The 18,833-nt window shown below is 49.9% G+C and overlaps 2 protein-coding genes across 2 annotated transcripts in view; one reads left to right on the top strand and one right to left on the bottom strand.

Annotated features, from left to right (window-relative positions):
* The window catches only part of LOC121274002, a 117,044-nt gene that overhangs the window by 49,849 nt on the left and 48,362 nt on the right, over positions 1-18,833 (bottom strand). The gene's annotated exons all lie outside the window — the stretch shown is intronic.
* LOC121274003 lies at positions 5,553-10,586 on the top strand. The gene is made up of 4 exons (XM_041181138.1): positions 5,553-5,628; positions 7,093-7,325; positions 8,499-8,580; positions 10,075-10,586. Exons 1-4 carry the CDS (start codon positions 5,560-5,562, stop codon positions 10,327-10,329), a joined length of 639 nt encoding a protein of 212 aa, XP_041037072.1. The 5' UTR covers positions 5,553-5,559; the 3' UTR covers positions 10,330-10,586.

Raw genomic sequence — 18,833 nt, forward strand, 5'->3', positions numbered from 1 at the left:
TAGATGCTGGAGGAGATTACAGAGATAGGGAGGGTTGTAGGGGCTGGAAGAGGTTACAGAGATAGGGAGGGTTGTAGGGGCTGGAGGAGGTAACAGAGATAGGGAGGGTTGTAGGGGCTGGAGGAGGTTACAGAGATAGGGAGGGTTGTAGGGGCTGGAGGAGGTTACAGAGATAGGGAGGGTTGTGGGGGCTGGAGGAGGTTACAGAGATAGGGACGGTTGTGGGGTTTGGAGGAGGTTACAGAGATATGGAGGGTTATAGATGCTGGTGGAGGCTACAGAGATAAGGAGGGTTATAGGGGCTGGAGGAGGTAACAGAGATAGGGAGGGGGTAAGGAGGAATTTGAAACAATGTGAATTTTAAAATTGTGGCATTGCCGGACCGGGAGCCAATGTAGCTCAGTGACCAACAGGGAGTGATGTGTGAACGGGACTCGGTGTGAGTTAGGACATGGGGACAGCAGAGTTTGGGACGAGCTGATGTTTCTGGAGAGTGGAAGATGGGAGGTCGGGCAGGAGAGTGTTGGGATAGTCAAGTGCAGAGGTAACAAAGGCAGGAATGAGAGTTTCAGTGTGAAGATTCTATCTTACGCTCTAACTTTGCTCTGACGTTGTTTCATTGTTGTCCTTCCCTCCTCAGATAAGCCGGAGATTTCCCAGCAGTCGGAGTGCACTCGGAGGTCAGAGAGGGTCACCTGCATCTGTGTGGCCAACTCCAACCCACCCGGAGACCTCACCTGGCACCTGCCTAGTGCCAATGTCAGTGGTAACCAAACACACGGAGGTTACATGTCGTGGCAGGTCAGAGATGGGCATCTGGTGACTGGTTCCCTCACCCTGATGAGACCCCAGGATGAGGGGGGAGTGATGGCATCCTGCTCGGTTCAAAACCCACACGGGGAAGCCATGTTCAAGATGTATCTGTGGGTCAAAGGTGAGAGACTCGCTCAGGATCGATCTCCACTCAGCTGGAGTGATCCCTAAACTCGAGAATTCCCTCCCTCAACCTCTCCACCTCTCTCTCTACCTCCTCTAAGATGCTCTTTACAACTTACCCCTTTGACCAAGCTTTGAATCACCTGACCTCATGTGACAATGGCAACACTTGGTCAAATTGGAGCCAGGCCGTTCAGGGGGTGATGTCAGGAAGCACTTCTTCACACAAAGGGCAGTGGAAATCTGGAACTCTCTCCCCCAGATAAGCTGCTTCATTGGGTGCAAGACAGAAAGCTTTGACAAAATGTCCTTTCTCAGCAATACTCAGGTTCTCCTCCCAAACGACAAAATATTATATTTCAATATTACATAGATTACATCGAGAAAAATTATATATAAATGTTACATAGATTACATCGAGAAACGCAACATCTGATTTGTGCAGAGCAAGATCCCACAAACAACAACGTGAAAATGAGGTGATAATTGATTATTTTACTGAGGTTATTTGATACATATATATAGAAATTACACATATAATTACACATTTAGGGTGGGAAACCTGTCCATTTGAACAGGTCTGGGTGTGTATGTGACACCAGTCTCAAACACCAACATGGTTAACTCTTACCTGCCCTCTGAACTGGTCTCCCAGTTTGGGTCAAACCAGTGGTTCAGGAGGAAGACCCCCCACCACCTTCTCAAGAGGAAACTAGGGATGGACAATAAATGTCAGCATTGCCCGAGAATGAGTACTTAAACAGTGAGTGAGTGTATCGCTTCTCGATATACATCGGAGCATCATTCTAAAACTGTAGTGCAGTAATTAATGGCTGTTTTTACAGGTAGAGACTCCAGTAAATGGACAGTAGGATTGCTCACGGCTGGGATCATGTTGTGTGTTTTCCTGGTTGGAATATTCATCTTCATCTGTGTGAGAAAGTACGTCTGAAGATTTAACTTGATTTTAGTATAAACATTTGCTTAGGAGTAATTGGACAGTTTTTACAAAGTTTCAGCACAGGCACCTTGGGCTGAGTGGCTTCGTCCTGAGCTGTGAGATCTTAAATTCTTTCATCGAATGTGACTGTCACTGGTGAGGCCGCTATGAATTGCCCATCTCTAATTGCCCTTGAGAAGGTGGTGGTGAGTTTCCTTCTTGACCCGCTGCAGTCCATGTGGTGTAGGTACACCCACCGTGCTGTTAGAGAGGGAGTTCCAGGAGTTTGACCCAGCGACAGTGAAGGAATGGTGATATATTTCCAAGTCAGGATGGTGAGTGACTTGGAGGGGAACTTGCAGGTGGTGGTGTTCCCATGTGTCTGCAGCCCTTGTCCTTCTAGATGGTAGAGGTCATGGGTTTGGAAGGTGCTGTCGAAGGAGCCTTGCTGAGTTGCTGCAGTGCATCTTGTAAATGGTACACACACTGCTGCCACTGTGTGTTCATGGTGGAGGGAGTGAATGTTTAATGTGGTGTATGGGGTGTCGATCAATCGGGCTGCTTTGTTGTGGATTGTGTCGAGATTCTTGATTCTGTGCTTTGTGCAGATGTGTTTTAAAGAGAGAGTCCAGTCATTGGTGTAAGGTTACACTGGGCTCTGTGTCTGTGCTGCACTGACTCTCTACTATATGATAACCACAGTGTGATGTTGTGTTATTGCAGGAGAAAGACAGTGATGGAGGAGAGGGTTTCAGGGACCAGTGACATTGCATTGACCTCCAGTCCACTCTCTGTGAAGCACCAGGTACAGGAGCTGTTTACACTCACTCCAAAGCTTCAATCTCAGTGTGTAGACAACACGTGTCCCAGATTCCCAGCCCGGTTACCCACTGATTTGTACCTGTGGAGTCAGCAATGGTTCAGTATCATGCTGTCTTTCTGTTATGACACTGCAACTGGTAAAGGCTGTTGTTTAAAATCCCAAAGGGAAACTAAAACAACTGTCATAACCTATATTTCCCAGTGGAATGTTTGAGATGCAGCTCTAAATTCAGGAATAAGACCACCAGTTCTCGAGATGGGTTTATATCAAACTACATGAGACATTTATTAATTTACACAAGTTAAACATATGCACATGTCTACAAACTAGTATTATCATAACTTTTTAACAAATTCCCAAACTAATCTCCTCTAAGACAACCCTAGAATTTAAGCAGATTCCAGGCAAAGCATTTTCCCCTCACAAATTCCAAACGAGGTTCCTTTCACTTTGGTTCCTTTGCAGACAGGTGTAGGCTTACAGATGCTTTGATGTTACAAGCCTCTGCTCTGCACACACAAAACTGCTCAAGTTATACCTAGCGCTTCTCTTTGGATGTAAATTCTCATTGTATCATCAGGACCTTTGAACTCCATCTCTTCTAACAATAAATCCTCTGTCATAGTATCAATTTTATCAATAAAATAAATGTTGATTGGTTTAAGATTTCACTCTCAGGCTTTGAATGCTCTGTTTGAAAATACAATTTTTTATCCCTCAGTTTACATCTCAAAACTACTAAACATCAAAATACCCTGACTGGCTGGCTTTAATCCTGTTAAAACACACACAGACACACCCACAGACTAAACCCCTATGTGAATAAAAATAATTTCCAATAACATGATATCCATTAATCGCATCATGACAGTCTCTCTCTCTATCCCTACCTCCCTTTCTCTCTCTCTCTCTCTCTCTCTGTCTCTCATCCTCTCTCTGATTACAAGGCTCATGTTAATGAGCTTCACACCAGACACTTGAGTGCAGAATCCAAGCCATCACTCACCAGAGCCATTACCGAGGGAGTGCGAGATTGACAGAGGGTCAGTACTGAGGGAGTGCTGCACTTTCGGAAGGTCAGTACTGAGGGACCGTTGCAATGTCGGAGGGTCAGTACTGAGGGAGTGCTGCACTGTCGGAGGGTCAGTACTGAGGGAGCGCTGCACAGTCGGAGGGTCAGTACTGAGGGAGCGCTGCACTGTTGGAGGGTCAGTACTGTGGGAGTGCTGCACTGTTCGAGGGTCAGTACTGAGGGAGTGCTGCACTGTCGGAGGGTCAGTACTGAGGGAGTGCTGCACTGCCATAGGTGGTATCTTTCATATGACATGAGATTGAGGGTTAAACCCACTGAGACACGACTGACACTAACGATGCTGCACACTAATTTAACCCTATCAGTGCCAGTAAGTGATGTGTGGATATCTTCTGTTTCCATTTCTCTGTAGGGTAAACAGAACGTGCTGATTACTGAGCCCCAGAACACAAACAGAGACACAACTGGCGAGGGGGAGACCCCAGCTCCCCGGGGTCTCTCTGAAGGTGCAGTGGGAGGCGATGCTGGACGTGGGAACACCGACAAACCTGAAGAGTTTCTCTACGCCAATCCCCAAGTCTTGAGGATGTCCAGTGGTGATGGATCTGTCCACAGGGAAGAGGAGACAGAATACGCACAGATCAGGTTCGAGCATAACTGAATGAGAAATGGGGAGAGTGAGTGAGGAGTTGTGGGGGTGGGGGTAGGGATTGAGATTCCTGGGAACAGGAAACAACCCACTGGGGGAGAGTGGGGGGAGATGGAGGAAGAGATGGAATTGGGCTGCGGTTGGTGGGGTTTGGAATGAAATGCTTCTCCAGAGAGGACTGGATGCTGAGCCATTGGGGACAGAGATTCACTGTCTCTCTCTGTCTCTCTCTCTCTCTCCCTCCCTGTCTCTGTCCTTCTTTCTGTGTCTGTCTCTCATTCTCTATCTCCAGCTCCTCCTTTAAGATGCCCATTAATAACTGACTTTGTTGACTCAGCTGTTGGTCTCCTGTCCCTAATATCTCCTTATGTGCCTCAGAGTCAGGTGAAGATGTGACTAACAATCCCCGGATGAGCCTTGGGACATTTTGCTACATTGAAGGTGCTATATAAATGCAAGTAGTTGTAGTAACTCTGATCTGCTTCGATTAACAATGGAACCACAAAGGCTCCTTCGACAGGGCGTGTGTGCAGCAGGCTCAATATAAATACATTGATCTGTGTGATTTTTAATTCTTTCATTGAATGTGTCTGTCACTGGTGATGTCAGCGTTAATCCCCATCTCTAATTGCCCTTGAGAAGGTGTGGTGTGCTGCCTTCTTGACCCGCTGCAGTCCATGTGGTGTAGGTACACCCACAGTGCTGTTAGAGAGGGAGTTACAGGAGTTTGACCCAGCGACAGTGAAGGAACAGTGATATATTTCCAAGTCAGGATGGTGAGTGACTTGGAGGGGAACTTCCAGGTGGTGGTGTTCCCATGTTTCTGCTGCCCTTGTCCTTCTAGATGGTAGAGGTCGTGGGTTTGGAAGGTGCTGTTGAAGGAGCCTTGCTGAGTTGCTGCAGTGCATCTTGTAGATGGTACACACACGGCTGCCTCTGTGTGTTCATGGGTGGAGGGAGTGAATGTTTAATGTGGTGGATGGGGTGTCGATCAATTGGGCTGCTTTGTCCTGGATGGTGTCAAGCTGCTTGATTCTGTGCTTTGTGCAGATGTGTTTTAAAGAGAGAGTCCAGTCATTGGTGTAAGGTTACACTGGGCTCTGTGTCTGTGCTGCACTGACTCTCTACTATATGATAACCACAGTGTGATGTTGTGTTATTGCAGGAGAAGGACAGCGATGGAGGAGAGAGTTTCAGGGACCAGTGACATTGCATTGACCCCCAGTTCACTCTCTGTGAAGCACCAGGTACAGGAGCTGTTTACACTCACTCCAAAGCTTCAATCTCAGTGTGTAGACAACACGTGTCCCAGATTCCCAGCCCGGTTACCCACTGATTTGTACCTGTGGAGTCAGCAATGGTTCAGTATCATGCTGTCTTTCTGTTATGACACAGCAACTGGTAAAGGCTGTTGTTTAAAATCCCAGAGGGAAACTTTAAACAACTGTCATAACCTATATTTCCCAGTGGAATGTTTGAGATGCAGCTCTAAATTCAGGAATAAGACCACCAGTTCTCGAGATGGGTTTATATCAAACTACATGAGACATTTATTAATTTACACAAGTTAAACATATGCACATGTCTACAAACTAGTATTATCATAACTTTTTAACAAATTCCCAAACTAATCTCCTCTAAGACAACCCTAGAATTTAAGCAGATTCCAGGCAAAGCATTTTCCCCTCACAAATTCCAAACGAGGTTCCTTTCACTTTGGTTCCTTTGCAGACAGGTGTAGGCTTACAGATGCTTTGATGTTACAAGCCTCTGCTCTGCACACACAAAACTGCTCAAGTTATACCTAGCGCTTCTCTTTGGATGTAAATTCTCATTGTATCATCAGGACCTTTGAACTCCATCTCTTCTAACAATAAATCCTCTGTCATAGTATCAATTTTATCAATAAAATAAATGTTGATTGGTTTAAGATTTCACTCTCAGGCTTTGAATGCTCTGTTTAAAAATACAAATTTTTATCCCTCAGTTTGCATCTCAAAACTACTAAACATCAAAATACCCTGACTGGCTGGCTTTAATCCAATTAAAACACACACAGACACACCCACAGACTAAACCCCTATGTGAATAAAAATAATTTCCAATAACATGATATCCATTAATCGCATCATGACAGTCTCTCTCTCTATCCCTACCTCCCTTTCTCTCTCTCTCTCTCTCTCTCTGTCTCTCATCCTCTCTCTGATTACAAGGTTCATGTTAATGAGCTTCACACCAGGCACCTGAGTGCAGAATCCAAGCTGTCACTCACCAGAGCCATTACCGAGGGAGTGCGAGACTGACAGAGGGTCAGTACTGAGGGAGTGCTGCACTTTCGGAAGGTCAGTACTGAGGGACCGTTGCAATGTCGGAGGGTCAGTACTGAGGGAGTGCTGCACTGTCGGAGGGTCAGTACTGAGGGAGCGCTGCACTGTCGGAGGGTCAGTACTGAGGGAGCGCTGCACTGTTGGAGGGTCAGTACTGAGGGAGAGCTGCACTGAGAGAAGTTCAGTACTGAGGGAGTGCTGCACTGTCGGAGGGTCAGTACTGAGGGAGTGCTGCACTGCCATAGGTGGTTTCTTTCATATGACATGAGAGAGAGGGTTAAACCCACTGAGACACGACTGACACTAACGATGCTGCACACTAATTTAACCCTATCAGTGCCAGTAAGTGATGTGTGGATATCTTCTGTTTCCATTTCTCTGTAGGGTAAACAGAACGTGCTGATTACTGAGCCCCGGAACACAAACAGAGACACAACTGGCGAGGGGGAGACCCCAGCTCCCCGGGGTCTCTCTGAAGGTGCAGTGGGAGGCGATGCTGGACATGGGAACACCGACAAACCTGAAGAGTTTCTCTACGCCAATCCCCAAGTCTTGAGGATGTCCAGTGGTGATGGATCTGTCCACAGGGAAGAGGAGACAGAATACGCACAGATCAGGTTCGAGCATAACTGAATGAGAAATGGGGAGAGTGAGTGAGGAGGTGTGGGGGTGGGGGTAGGGATTGAGATTCCTGGGAAAAGGAAACAACCCAATGGGGGAGAGGGGGGGGAGATGGAGGAAGGGATGGAATTGGGCTGCGGTTGGTGTGGTTTGGAATGAAATGCTTCTCCAGAGAGGACTGGATGCTGAGCCATTGGGGACAGAGATTCACTGTCTCTCTCTCTGTCTCTCTCTCTCTCTCTCCCTCCCTGTCTCTGTCTTTCTTTCTGTGTCTGTCTCTCATTCTCTATCTCCAGCTCCTCCTTTAAGATGCCCATTAATAACTGACTTTGTTGACTCAGCTGTTGGTCTCCTGTCCCTAATATCTCCTCATGTGCCTCAGAGTCAGGTGAAGATGTGACTAACAATCCCCGGATGAGCCTTGGGACATTTTGCTACATTGAAGGTGCTATATAAATGCAAGTAGTTGTAGTAACTCTGATCTGCTTCGATTAACAATGGAACCACAAAGGCTCCTTCGACAGGGCGTGTGTGCAGCAGGCTCACTATAAATACATTGATCAGTGTGATTTTTAATTCTTTCATTGAATGTGTCTGTCACTGGTGATGTCAGCGTTAATCCCCATCTCTAATTGCCCTTGAGAAGGTGTGGTGTGCTGCCTTCTTGACCCGCTGCAGTCCATGTGGTGTAGGTACACCCACAGTGCTGTTAGAGAGGGAGTTACAGGAGTTTGACCCAGCGACAGTGAAGGAACAGTGATATATTTCCAAGTCAGGATGGTGAGTGACTTGGAGGGGAACTTCCAGGTGGTGGTGTTCCCATGTTTCTGCTGCCCTTGTCCTTCTAGATGGTAGAGGTCGTGGGTTTGGAAGGTGCTGTTGAAGGAGCCTTGCTGAGTTGCTGCAGTGCATCTTGTAGATGGTACACACACGGCTGCCTCTGTGTGTTCATGGGTGGAGGGAGTGAATGTTTAATGTGGTGGATGGGGTGTCGATCAATTGGGCTGCTTTGTCCTGGATGGTGTCAAGCTGCTTGATTCTGTGCTTTGTGCAGAACTGATTCAAAGAGACAGTCCAGTCGTTGGTGTAAGGTTACAGTGGGCCCTGTGTCTGTGCTGCACTGACTCTCTGCTATATGATAACCACAGTGTGATATTGTGTTATTTCAGGAGAAAGACAGCGATGGAGGAGAGAGTTTCAGGGACCAGTGACATTGCATTGACCCCCAGTCCACTCTCTGTGAAGCACCAGGTACAGGAGCTGTTTACACTCACTCCAAAGCTTCAATCTCAGTGTGTAGACAACACGTGTCCCAGATTCCCAGCCCAGTTACCCACTGATTTGTACCTGTGGAGTCAGCAATGGTTCAGTATCGTGCTGTCTCTCTGTTATGACACAGCAACTGGTAAAGGCTGTTGTTTAAAATCCCAGAGGGAAACTTTAAACAACTGTCATAACCTATATTTCCCAGTGGAATGTTTGAGATGCAGCTCTAAATTCAGGAATAAGACCACCAGTTCTCGAGATGGGTTTATATCAAACTACATGAGCCATTTATTAATTTACACAAATTAAGCATATGCACATGTCTACAAACTAGTATTATCATAACTTTATAACAAATTCTCAAACTAATCTACTCTAAGACAACCCATAGACTTTAAGCAGATTCCAGGCAAAGCATTTTCCCCTCACAAATTCCAAATGAGGTTCCTTTCACTTTGGTTCCTTTGCAGACAGGTGTAGGCTTACAGCTGCTTTGATGTTACAAGCCTCTGCTCTGCACACACAAAACTGCTCAAGTTATACCCAGCGCTTGAGTGTAAAGAATATGGAGATTGATAGGCTCTTGATTGGTAAGGGGATCAAAGGTTAGGAGAGAAGGTGGGAGAATGGGGTTTGTGAAACATATCAGCCATGTATGAATGGTGGAGCAGACTCGATGGACCGAATGGTCTAATTTCTCCTCCTATGTCTTAGTCTTATGGCTTCTTTTTGAAGGTAAATTCGCAATGTATCATCAGGACCTTTGAACTCCATCTCTTCCAATAATAAATCCTCTTTCATCGTATCAATTTTATTAGTAATATAAACGTTGATTGGTTTAAGATTTCACTCTCAGGCTTTGAATGCTTTATTTAAAAATGCAAATTACCACTTTACCTCTTTGTTTACATCTCAAAACTACTATACATCAAAGCACACAGACTGGCTGGCTTTAATCCAATTCAAATACACACAGGCACACACACAGACTAAAGATCTGTTTAAAAAGACAGTTTGCAATTACAATACAAAGATTAATAGATTAATAACACTCTGTCTCTATCCCTCCTCTATCCCTCTCTCTCATCCTCTCTCTGATTACAAGGTTCACGTTATTGAGCCTCACACCAGGAACCTGAGTGCAGAATCCAAGCCGTCACTCGCCAGAGCCATTACCGATTGAGTGCGAGACTGACAGAGTGTCAGTACTGAGAGAGTGCTGCACTGTCGGAGGATCAGTACTGAGGGAGTGCTGCACTGTCAGAGGGTCAGTATTGAGGGAGTGCTGCATTGTCGGAGGGTCAGTACTGAGGGATTGCTGCACTGTTGGAGGGTCAGTACTGAGGGAGTGCTGCACTGCCATAGGTGGTATCTTTTATACGATATGAGAGATAGAATTAAACGAGTCTGCACAATAATTTAACCCTATCAGTGCCAGTAAATGATGTGAGGATGTCTTCTGTTTCCATTTCTCTGTAGCGTAAACAGAACGTGCTGATTACTGAGCCCCAGGACACAACCAGAGACACAACTAGTGAGGGGGGGACCCCAGCTCCCCGGGATCTCTCTGAAGGTCCAGTGGGAGGCGATGCTGGACATGGGAACCCCGACAAACCAGACGAGCTTCTCTACGCCAACATCAACTTTTCAAAGCTGCCCAGCGGTGACAGGACTGTGCAGAGGAGCGAGGACACGGAATACGCACAGATCAGATTCCAGAAAAAAAGAGTGTGAAACAGGGACCGAGGCTGTGAGGTGTGTGCAGCCAACATGGCCAAATAGTAATGAACAGAAATATGATGTTGCTCAACTTTTTTTTTATCTGTTCTGAGTGAGCTTTCTGAATGCTGCACCTTTTTCCATGCTGTAAAAGATTGTGAGAAGCTTATGAATTATGTATAATTTTACATCTGTTAATACAAGGTGAGGTGAGAGTGACTGCCTTTGACATCAAGGCTGCATTTGACCGAGTGTGCCATCTAGGATCCCGAGCAAAACTGGAGTCAACGGGAATCAGGGGTGGGACGAAAGTATAATAATTTACATAATATTGTCCTGTTTTGTTGTAAACTAGGTTTCTGGGTGTGAGTGTAGATGGGTCTGTCTGTGTGGCTTAATTATATCTGGAGTCAGGTAGACTGCAAGTTTGAGATTATCAAAAGAAGCTAGGTGTAGAAATGTACTTGAAATGCTAATGAGTGAACATGGAGGCTGACTTAGCATGTAAGGTGTGAAGGGAATTTGCATTTTTAGATAAGTGACGGGATTGTTTGGATTTCAAAGGGCTGTTGGTCTGTTTACAACGAGGCCGATAAGTAAGGTTGAGCAGTGTGTTTATTTTTCCCCAAAGGTTATTGACAACATTGGCAACATTAAAATTTTTATATTATGGGAAATGTATAATTCCAAAGACATATGGAACAATGAAATATACATCTCAAAGAGAGAGAAACATAAACAAAGGAGAATGAAAGGCTATTTTGGGGACCATGTAAAATCTTATAAGAGTGTGTGAATCAGCCTTCAAGAAGCCTCCAGGCATTTGTCCATAGGTCTGTTATGTTCAGTGACCATAGATCGAGAAAGCCATTTGGAATTCCACTCTCAAGTGTGTACTGTGTTAACTTGCTGGTTCTGTTTTTAAATCTGAAATATATTTTGGACTGTTGCCTTAAACGGGATTGTACTACTCAGCTCTGGACTCCCCAGTGCCTGTCCACCATCTTCAAGGTTAATTAGGAAGTTTAGGATTTGTTATAATAGTAACCGTAGCCTTATGTGTGTGCTTGAAATCTTGTATTTTGTTAATGAATATTGAAATTTAATTTTGAAGATCTCTAAATGTCTTGGTTGACACATTACTCCTGAATTCAGGTCACACATCTCATAATAAATACAAATTGCAAAACCGTTGTGATAGTGTGACCAAGTTTCCCTTGTGGATTTGGTCCCCCTGGCACACATCATCTACCACATTATAACAGAGGGAAAACTCTCCACTGGTTGGAGCCATACCCAGCACAAAGGAAGATAGTTGTGGATGTTGGAGGTCAATCATCTCAGTTCCAGGACATCACTGCAGGAGTTACTCAGAGTAGTGTCCTCGGCCCAACCATCTTCAGCTGCTTCATCAATGACCTTCCTTCCATCATAAGGACAGAAGTGTGGATGTTCACTGATGATTGCACATTGTTCAGCATCATTCACGGTTCCTCAGATACTGAAGCAGTCCTTGTCCAAATGCAGCAAGACCTGGACAATATCCAGGCTTGAGCTGACAAGTGTCAGGCAATGACCATCTCCAATAAGAGAGAATCTAACCATCGCACCTTGATGTTCAATGGCATTAACATTGCTGAATCCCCCACTATCAACATCCTGGTGGTTACCATTGACCAGAAATTGTACTGGACCAGCCATAAAAATACTGTGGCTACAAGAGCAGGTCAGAGGCTGGGAATCATGCAGTGAGTAACTCACTCCAGACTCCCCAAAACCTGTCCACCATCTTCAAGGCACAGGTCAGGAGCGTGATGGAAGACTCTCCACTTGCCTGGATGAGTGCAGCTCCAACAAGATTCAATAAACTCAACACCACTCAGGGCAAAGCAGCCCCACTACATTGGCACCCCATCCACAAACATTCACTCTCTGCACAACCGGCACACAGTAGCAGCAGTGTGTACCATCTACAAGGTGCACTGCAGGAACTTACCAAACCTCCTTAGGCAGCACCTTCAAACACACGACCACTACCATCTCAAAGTACAGGGCAGCAGATACATGGTAACACCACCGCCTGGAAGTTACCCTCCAAGTCACTCACCATCCTGACTTGGAAATATATCGGCCGTTCCTTCACTGTCACTGGGTCCAAATCCTGCAACTCCCTCCCTAACAGCACTGTGGGTGTACCTACCCCACATGGACTGCAACAGTTCAAGAAGGCAGCTCACCACCACCTTCTCAAGGGCAATTAGGGATGGGCAATAATTCTGGCCTAGCTAATGCCGTCCACATCCCATAAATGAATATAAAAAACAAGCAATTAAAATGCTCAGACATTTCTGTATATTGTTTTTCAAATGAAATACCATACTCTGGTGAATAACTCCATTCTCCAAGGCACCATTTCCTGTTATCACATGCCCTTTTCATTATTTACAATCATGTACCTTCATTTGTAATGTAACATTCCCATGTAAACATGTCACACTGTAGTTACACCCTCCTGCCAATGGCGGTGCTCTAGTGTCATAGTTTTACCTCTCAGAGGCTGGAGGAAATATGCCCACTGTGTTTACAATATTAGAAACACTCAGGGGAGACCAGGGGATTCTTTAGGTCATGTTTACGATGTTGTTAAGATACAAGAGGCCAGTGGGATTTTTCCTACTGCGTTTACAATGTTGTTAAGACAGGATTCGGGTGAAAGATGACCTTCAACCCATCATCCCTCTCATGCCGAGAGGGAACAATAGCCTTAAGACAGGTCCTGGCAGTTTGTGGGAACAGTCCCTGTGCCCGATTGGATAGGCTCAAAGTGAACCCAATGTTGGGTCTTGAGCCTCAAGATCCTGGAACAGGCACAGAGTGGACACCTCGGATGGATGTCAAAAACCCCATGGACACTTTTCGGGGGTGGGTACAGTGTCGGGTGGGGTAGTTATCCCCAGTGTCCTGGGACCAATATTTATCCCTAAACCAACATCATTAAAAAGAACAGATGTTCTGGGTCTGTATCCCACTGCTGTTTGTGGGATCCTGCTGTGCAGAAAATGTCTGCCCTGTTTCCTACGTTTCAACAGCATCCACTGTTCAAAAACATTTCTCAGGGAATGAAGGACTATCTTTGACGTGCGGATCCCCGTTGTAAAGTAGGAAACACCACAGTCAATTTGCGCACAGCAAGCTCCCACAAACAGCAATGTGAGAATGACCCAGATCATCTGTTTTTAGGGATGTTAGTTGGGGGTAAATATTGGCCCCAGTATTCTAAGGCACTCGATACAGGGTTGAATTTAAGAAGTTTTTGAAGTGTGCGGCACAGTTTTCTAAAGCTTCTCTCAGACCCCACCTGTAGTCACTGGGTTCAGTCCTGGACCCTGCTCCTCAGGGAGGGGATATTGTCCTCGGAGGGGGAGCAGCCCAGAGTCACCAGAACGATCCCGGGGCTGAAAGGGTTAAATCCCGAGGACAGGTTGCACAGACCAGGCTTGTGTTCCCTCGAGTCTCGAAGATTAAGGGGTGATCTAATCGAGGGGTTTAAGATGATTAAAGGATTCGATGGGGTCGATAAGGAGAAACTATTTCCCCCGATGGTGGGGGTGAGGTGAGGGGGGGTCCAGAACAAGGGGGCAGAATCTTATAATTGCAGCCAGGCCGTTCAGGGGGTGATGTCAGGAAGCACTTCTTCACACAAAGTTGGGGGGGTGGAAATCTGGAACTCTCTCCCCCAGAAAAAGCTGTCGAGACTGGGAGGGGTCAATTGTAAATTTCAAAACTGAGATTGAGAGATTTTTGTTGGGTCGGGGGGGGTTAAGGGTCACGGAACCGAGGCGGGTGGATGGGGATAAGATACAGATCGGCCGTGATCTAGTCAAATAGAGAAGGAGGCTAGAGGGGCTGAATGGCCTCTTCCTGTTCCTGTGCATCAGGCTCGATAGGGCTGAATGGCGTCAGTGACAGGGAAGGAATGGCGGTATAGCTCCGAGTCAGGGTGGTGTGTGGCTGCGAGGGGAACTTGCAGGTGATGGTGACCCTGGTGCTTCGAGGTGATGGAGGTCGCGGAGGAGGTTGAAGCTTCTGTTCGTTTGCAAAATGGATGAGGAGGGGGATGAGGAGGGGAATGAGGAGGGGGATGAGGAGGAGGATGAGGAGGGGGATGAGGAGGGGGTTGAGGAGGAGGATGAGGAGGAGGATGCGGAGGGGGATGAGGAGGGAGATGAGGAGGGGGATGAGGAGGAGGATGAGGAGAGGGATGAGGAGGGGGATGAGGAGGGCTTGAGGAGGAGGATCAGGACGGGGTGAGGAGGGGTGAGGAGGGGGATGAGGAGGGGATGAGGAGGGGGATGAGGATGGGATGAGGAGGGAGATGAGGAGGGAGATGAAGAGGTGGATGAGGAGGGGGATGAGGAGGGAGATGAGGAGGAGATTAGGAGGAGGATGAGGAGGGGGATGAGAAGGGTGATGAGGGGGGATGAGGAGGGGGATGAGGAGGGAGATGAGGAGGGGATGAGAAGGGGTTGAGGAGGGGGATCAGGAGGGGATGTTGAGGAGGAGGGGATGAGGAGGGGGATGAGGAGGAGGATGAGGAGGGGTTGAGGAGGGGGATCATGAGGGGGATGTGGAGGAGGAGGAGGGGATGAGGAGGTGGATCAGGAGGGGGAGGAGGAGGAGGAGGGGATGAGGAGGGGGATGAGGAGGGGTATGAGGAGGGGTATGAGGAGGGGGATGAGGAGGGAGATGAGGAGGGAGTTGCGCAGGGGGATGAGGAGGGGATGAGGAGGGAGATGAGGAGGGGATGAGCTGCGGGATGAGGAGGAGGATGAGGAGGGGAGGAGGAGGGGGATGAGGAGGGGATGAGGAGGGTGATGAGGAGGAGGATGAGGAGGGGATGAGGAGGGAGATGAGGAGGGGATGAGGTGGTGGATGAGGAGGAGGATGAGGAGGGGGATGAGGAGGGGGATGAGGAGGGGAGGACGAGGGGGATGAGGAGGGGATGAGGAGGGGGATGAGGAGGAGGATGAGGAGGGGATGAGGAGGGGGATGAGGAGGGGGATGAGGAGGGGATGAGGAGGGGGAGATGAGAAGGGGGATGAGGAGGGGATGAGGAGGGAGATGAGGAGGGGATGAGGAGGGGGAGATGAGGAGGGAGTTGAGGAGGGGGATGAGGAGGGGATGAGGAGGGGGATGAGGAGGGGGATGAGGAGGTGGATGAGGAGGGGATGAGGACGGAGATGAGGAGGGGATGAGGAGGGGGATGAGGAGGGGGAGGAGGAGGGGATGAGGAGGGGATGAGGAGGGGGATGAGGAGGAGGATGAGGAGGGATGAGGAGGGGTGAGGAGGGATGAGGAAGGGATGGAGGAGGGGATGAGGAGGGGGATGAGGAGGGGGATGTGGAGGGGATGAGGAGGGGATGAGGAGGGGATGAGGAGGGGATGAGGAGGGGGATGAGGAGGGGATGAGGAGGGGATGAGGAGGGGGATGAGGAGGGAAATGAGGAGGGGGATGAGGAGGAGGATGAGGAGGGGATGAGGAGGGGGATGAGGAGGGTGAGGAGGAGGGGGAGGGAGATGAGGAGCCTCTGTCCGTGTGGAAGATTCTGAAGGGATGAGGGTGAGGAAGTGGCCAATGACAGAGCAGCTGGGGGGCGTGGCCATGTAACCAGGGCTGCCCCTGTGTGGGGCGGGGTCATCGCCAGACGCTCCTTGTGTAAAAACAGATTCTCATAAGCTCCTCCCATCTCCCAATTGCTCTCAGCCAATCCCTGGGGAGACCCTCCCACATAAAGAAGCTCGTCCATTGTCCCCACCATTACTCAAGGGACTGCCCCTCCCCCACAGGGACTTCACCATTGATGGGAAAGCCCATGATGGGCCGAAGGTTCCAGGCTCAGGTAACAGGCGGACAGAGTTTACAGTCGGACACTCGCCTGACAAGACGACGACGTCTCCCCCGAGGCACAGGGACTTCACCATTGACCACCCACCTCTCAAATGGGCCTTTCTGAAGGCCCCGCTTTTTATCGGTGCCCGAGGGACCCGACCCCCACCGGACCCTCCCCTGACCCCTCACCGCTCCGGGGTCACCCAGTCGGACTGCTATTCTAGACCACATCACCTCCTCCCCCACACCCACCCACACCAGCCCCACCCCCAACCCACACCCACACCCCACACCCACCCCCACCCCAATCCCCACCCCCACCCCACACCCACCCCCACTCCCACGCCCAACCCTCCCCCACCCCCACCCCCACCCACACCCCCACCCACACCCCCACCCCCACACCACCCCCCCAACCCCCACTCACACCCCCACACCCACCCCCATCCTCACCACCCCCACCCCCACCACCCCAATCCCCACACCCACACCCACCACCCCCACCCCACACCCACCCCCACCACCCACACCCCACCCCCACCACCCCACCCACCCCACCCCCACAGCCCACCCCCACCCCCACCACCCCCACCCCCCCACCCCCACCCCCACACCCCCACCCCCCCACCCCACCCCAAACCCCACATCCACCCCTCCCCCACCCCACCACACCACCCCCACGCCCAACCCTCCACCACCCCCACGCCCACACCCACCCCCACCCACACCCCCACTCCCACCACCAACCCCACCCACACCCCCAACCACACCCCCACGCCCACCCCCACCCACAACCCCACCCACACCCCCACCCCCAACCCCACCCACACCCACACCCCCACACCCACCCCCACCCACACCCACACCCCCACACCCACCCCCACCCACACCCACACCCCCACACCCACCCCCAACCCCACCCACACCCACACCCCCACACCCACTCCCACCCACACCCACACCCCCACACCCACCCCCAACCCCACCCACACCCACACCCCCACACCCACCCCCACCCCCACCCACACCCACACCCCCACACCCACCCCCAACCCCACCCACACCCACACCCCCACACCCACCCCCACCCCCACCCACACCCACACCCCCACCCACACCCCCACCCCCACACCCACCCACACCATCACGCCCACCCCCACCCCCACACCCACCCCCACCCCCACCCACACCCCCAACCCCACCCACACCCCCACCCACACCCCCACCCCCAACACCCCCACCCCCACCCACACCATCACGCCCACCACCAACCCCTCCCCCACACCCACCCCTACACCCACACCCACACCCACACCCACCACCCCCACCCACACCATCACCCCCACCACCAACCCCTCCCCCACCCCCACCCCTACACCCACACACACCCCCACCCCCACCCCTAACCCCACCCCCACCCAGACCCACACCCCCAACCCCACCCCCACCCCCACCCACACCCCCAACCCCACCCCCATCCACACCCCCACCCCCACCCACACCCCCACCCACACCCCCACACCCACCACCCCCACCCACACCATCACCCCCACCCCCATACCCACCACCCCCACCCACACCCCCACCACCCCGACCCCCACCCCCACACCCCCTCCCCCACCACCATCCCTTCCCCCAGCACCATGGCCGACCCACCCACACCCCCCGACACCCGGACCACACATCGGCATCTGGGACTGACATGTTTAGAGGTGGAGTTGGTGGAGTCGGGAATTCTGCCGTCTCTGTGTCCCCCGACCCGGGAGTGAAAATCTGGCCTTAACTTCCACTTTCTAGTGTCTGAGACAAGAGGCAATGAGTGAGTGGGCTGACGGTCAGGATTAATGCTGTTAATCTGTGTTTGAGGGGCTGTGAATTCTCGGGGGACTAGTTACTCTCTGAGCTGCAGCTTCCAAATCCTTATTTGGTGCCGTGCATGTGGGGTTGGAAGATTTTTTTTAAAACCAAAGGCAGTTCACAGAAACCCACAGGATACCCACAGAGAGACAGTCACTGGGAAAGACACTCACTCCTTGTGCTTTGACCTTTTAACCACATCCTGTCTGTGTGGCTTAAATGTTAAGCACACCGGCCACACTCAGGGAGGTTTCACTCTGTGAAATGCTCTCGCTCTCTCTCCCAAACATAGACACACACACACACAGACACACACACACACACACACACACACATGCATACACATATACATACACACATACACAGAGACACAAACGCACTCACTCACATACACACTCACTTACACACACAGACATGCACACACACATACACAAACACACATACACATGCTCACACACTTATAGACAGACACAAACACACTCACATTCTCACACACACACATTCACTCACACACATGCACAAACACACACAAAGACAATATCCCAATGACAGCAAACTGCGATTAAGAGCTTCCTACAACTTAACTAATAGACCAAAGGCGTATTGTACTGTCTAAAAGTGACCTGTTTTTCAAAGAAATACAAGATTGTACACAGATCAAAAATGGCTGACACAAGTCATCTGATTGCTGATACTGTGAAGTTGATCACTTCTCTGGAAAGGTTCAATTGAATTGCACTGCAGACCTGTTGCATGGAAGTTCATGCCTGGG

Source organism: Carcharodon carcharias (assembly GCF_017639515.1).
Source record: "Carcharodon carcharias isolate sCarCar2 chromosome 29 unlocalized genomic scaffold, sCarCar2.pri SUPER_29_unloc_15, whole genome shotgun sequence".
NCBI classification, from domain to species: Eukaryota; Metazoa; Chordata; class Chondrichthyes; order Lamniformes; family Lamnidae; genus Carcharodon; species Carcharodon carcharias.

What these genes read in the sequence shown, in the direction of transcription:
- LOC121274003 (XM_041181138.1), top strand. Translation starts at nt 5,560, where the DNA reads ATGGAGGAGAGAGTTTCAGGGACCAGTGACATTGCATTGACCCCCAGT. An exon ending in CACTCTCTGTGAAGCACCAG is followed by an intron (nt 5,629 to 7,092) that starts GTACAGGAGCTG and finishes ATTTCTCTGTAG; the next exon opens with GGTAAACAGAACGTGCTGAT. An exon ending in ACAGAATACGCACAGATCAG is followed by an intron (nt 7,326 to 8,498) that starts GTTCGAGCATAA and finishes GTGTTATTTCAG; the next exon opens with GAGAAAGACAGCGATGGAGG.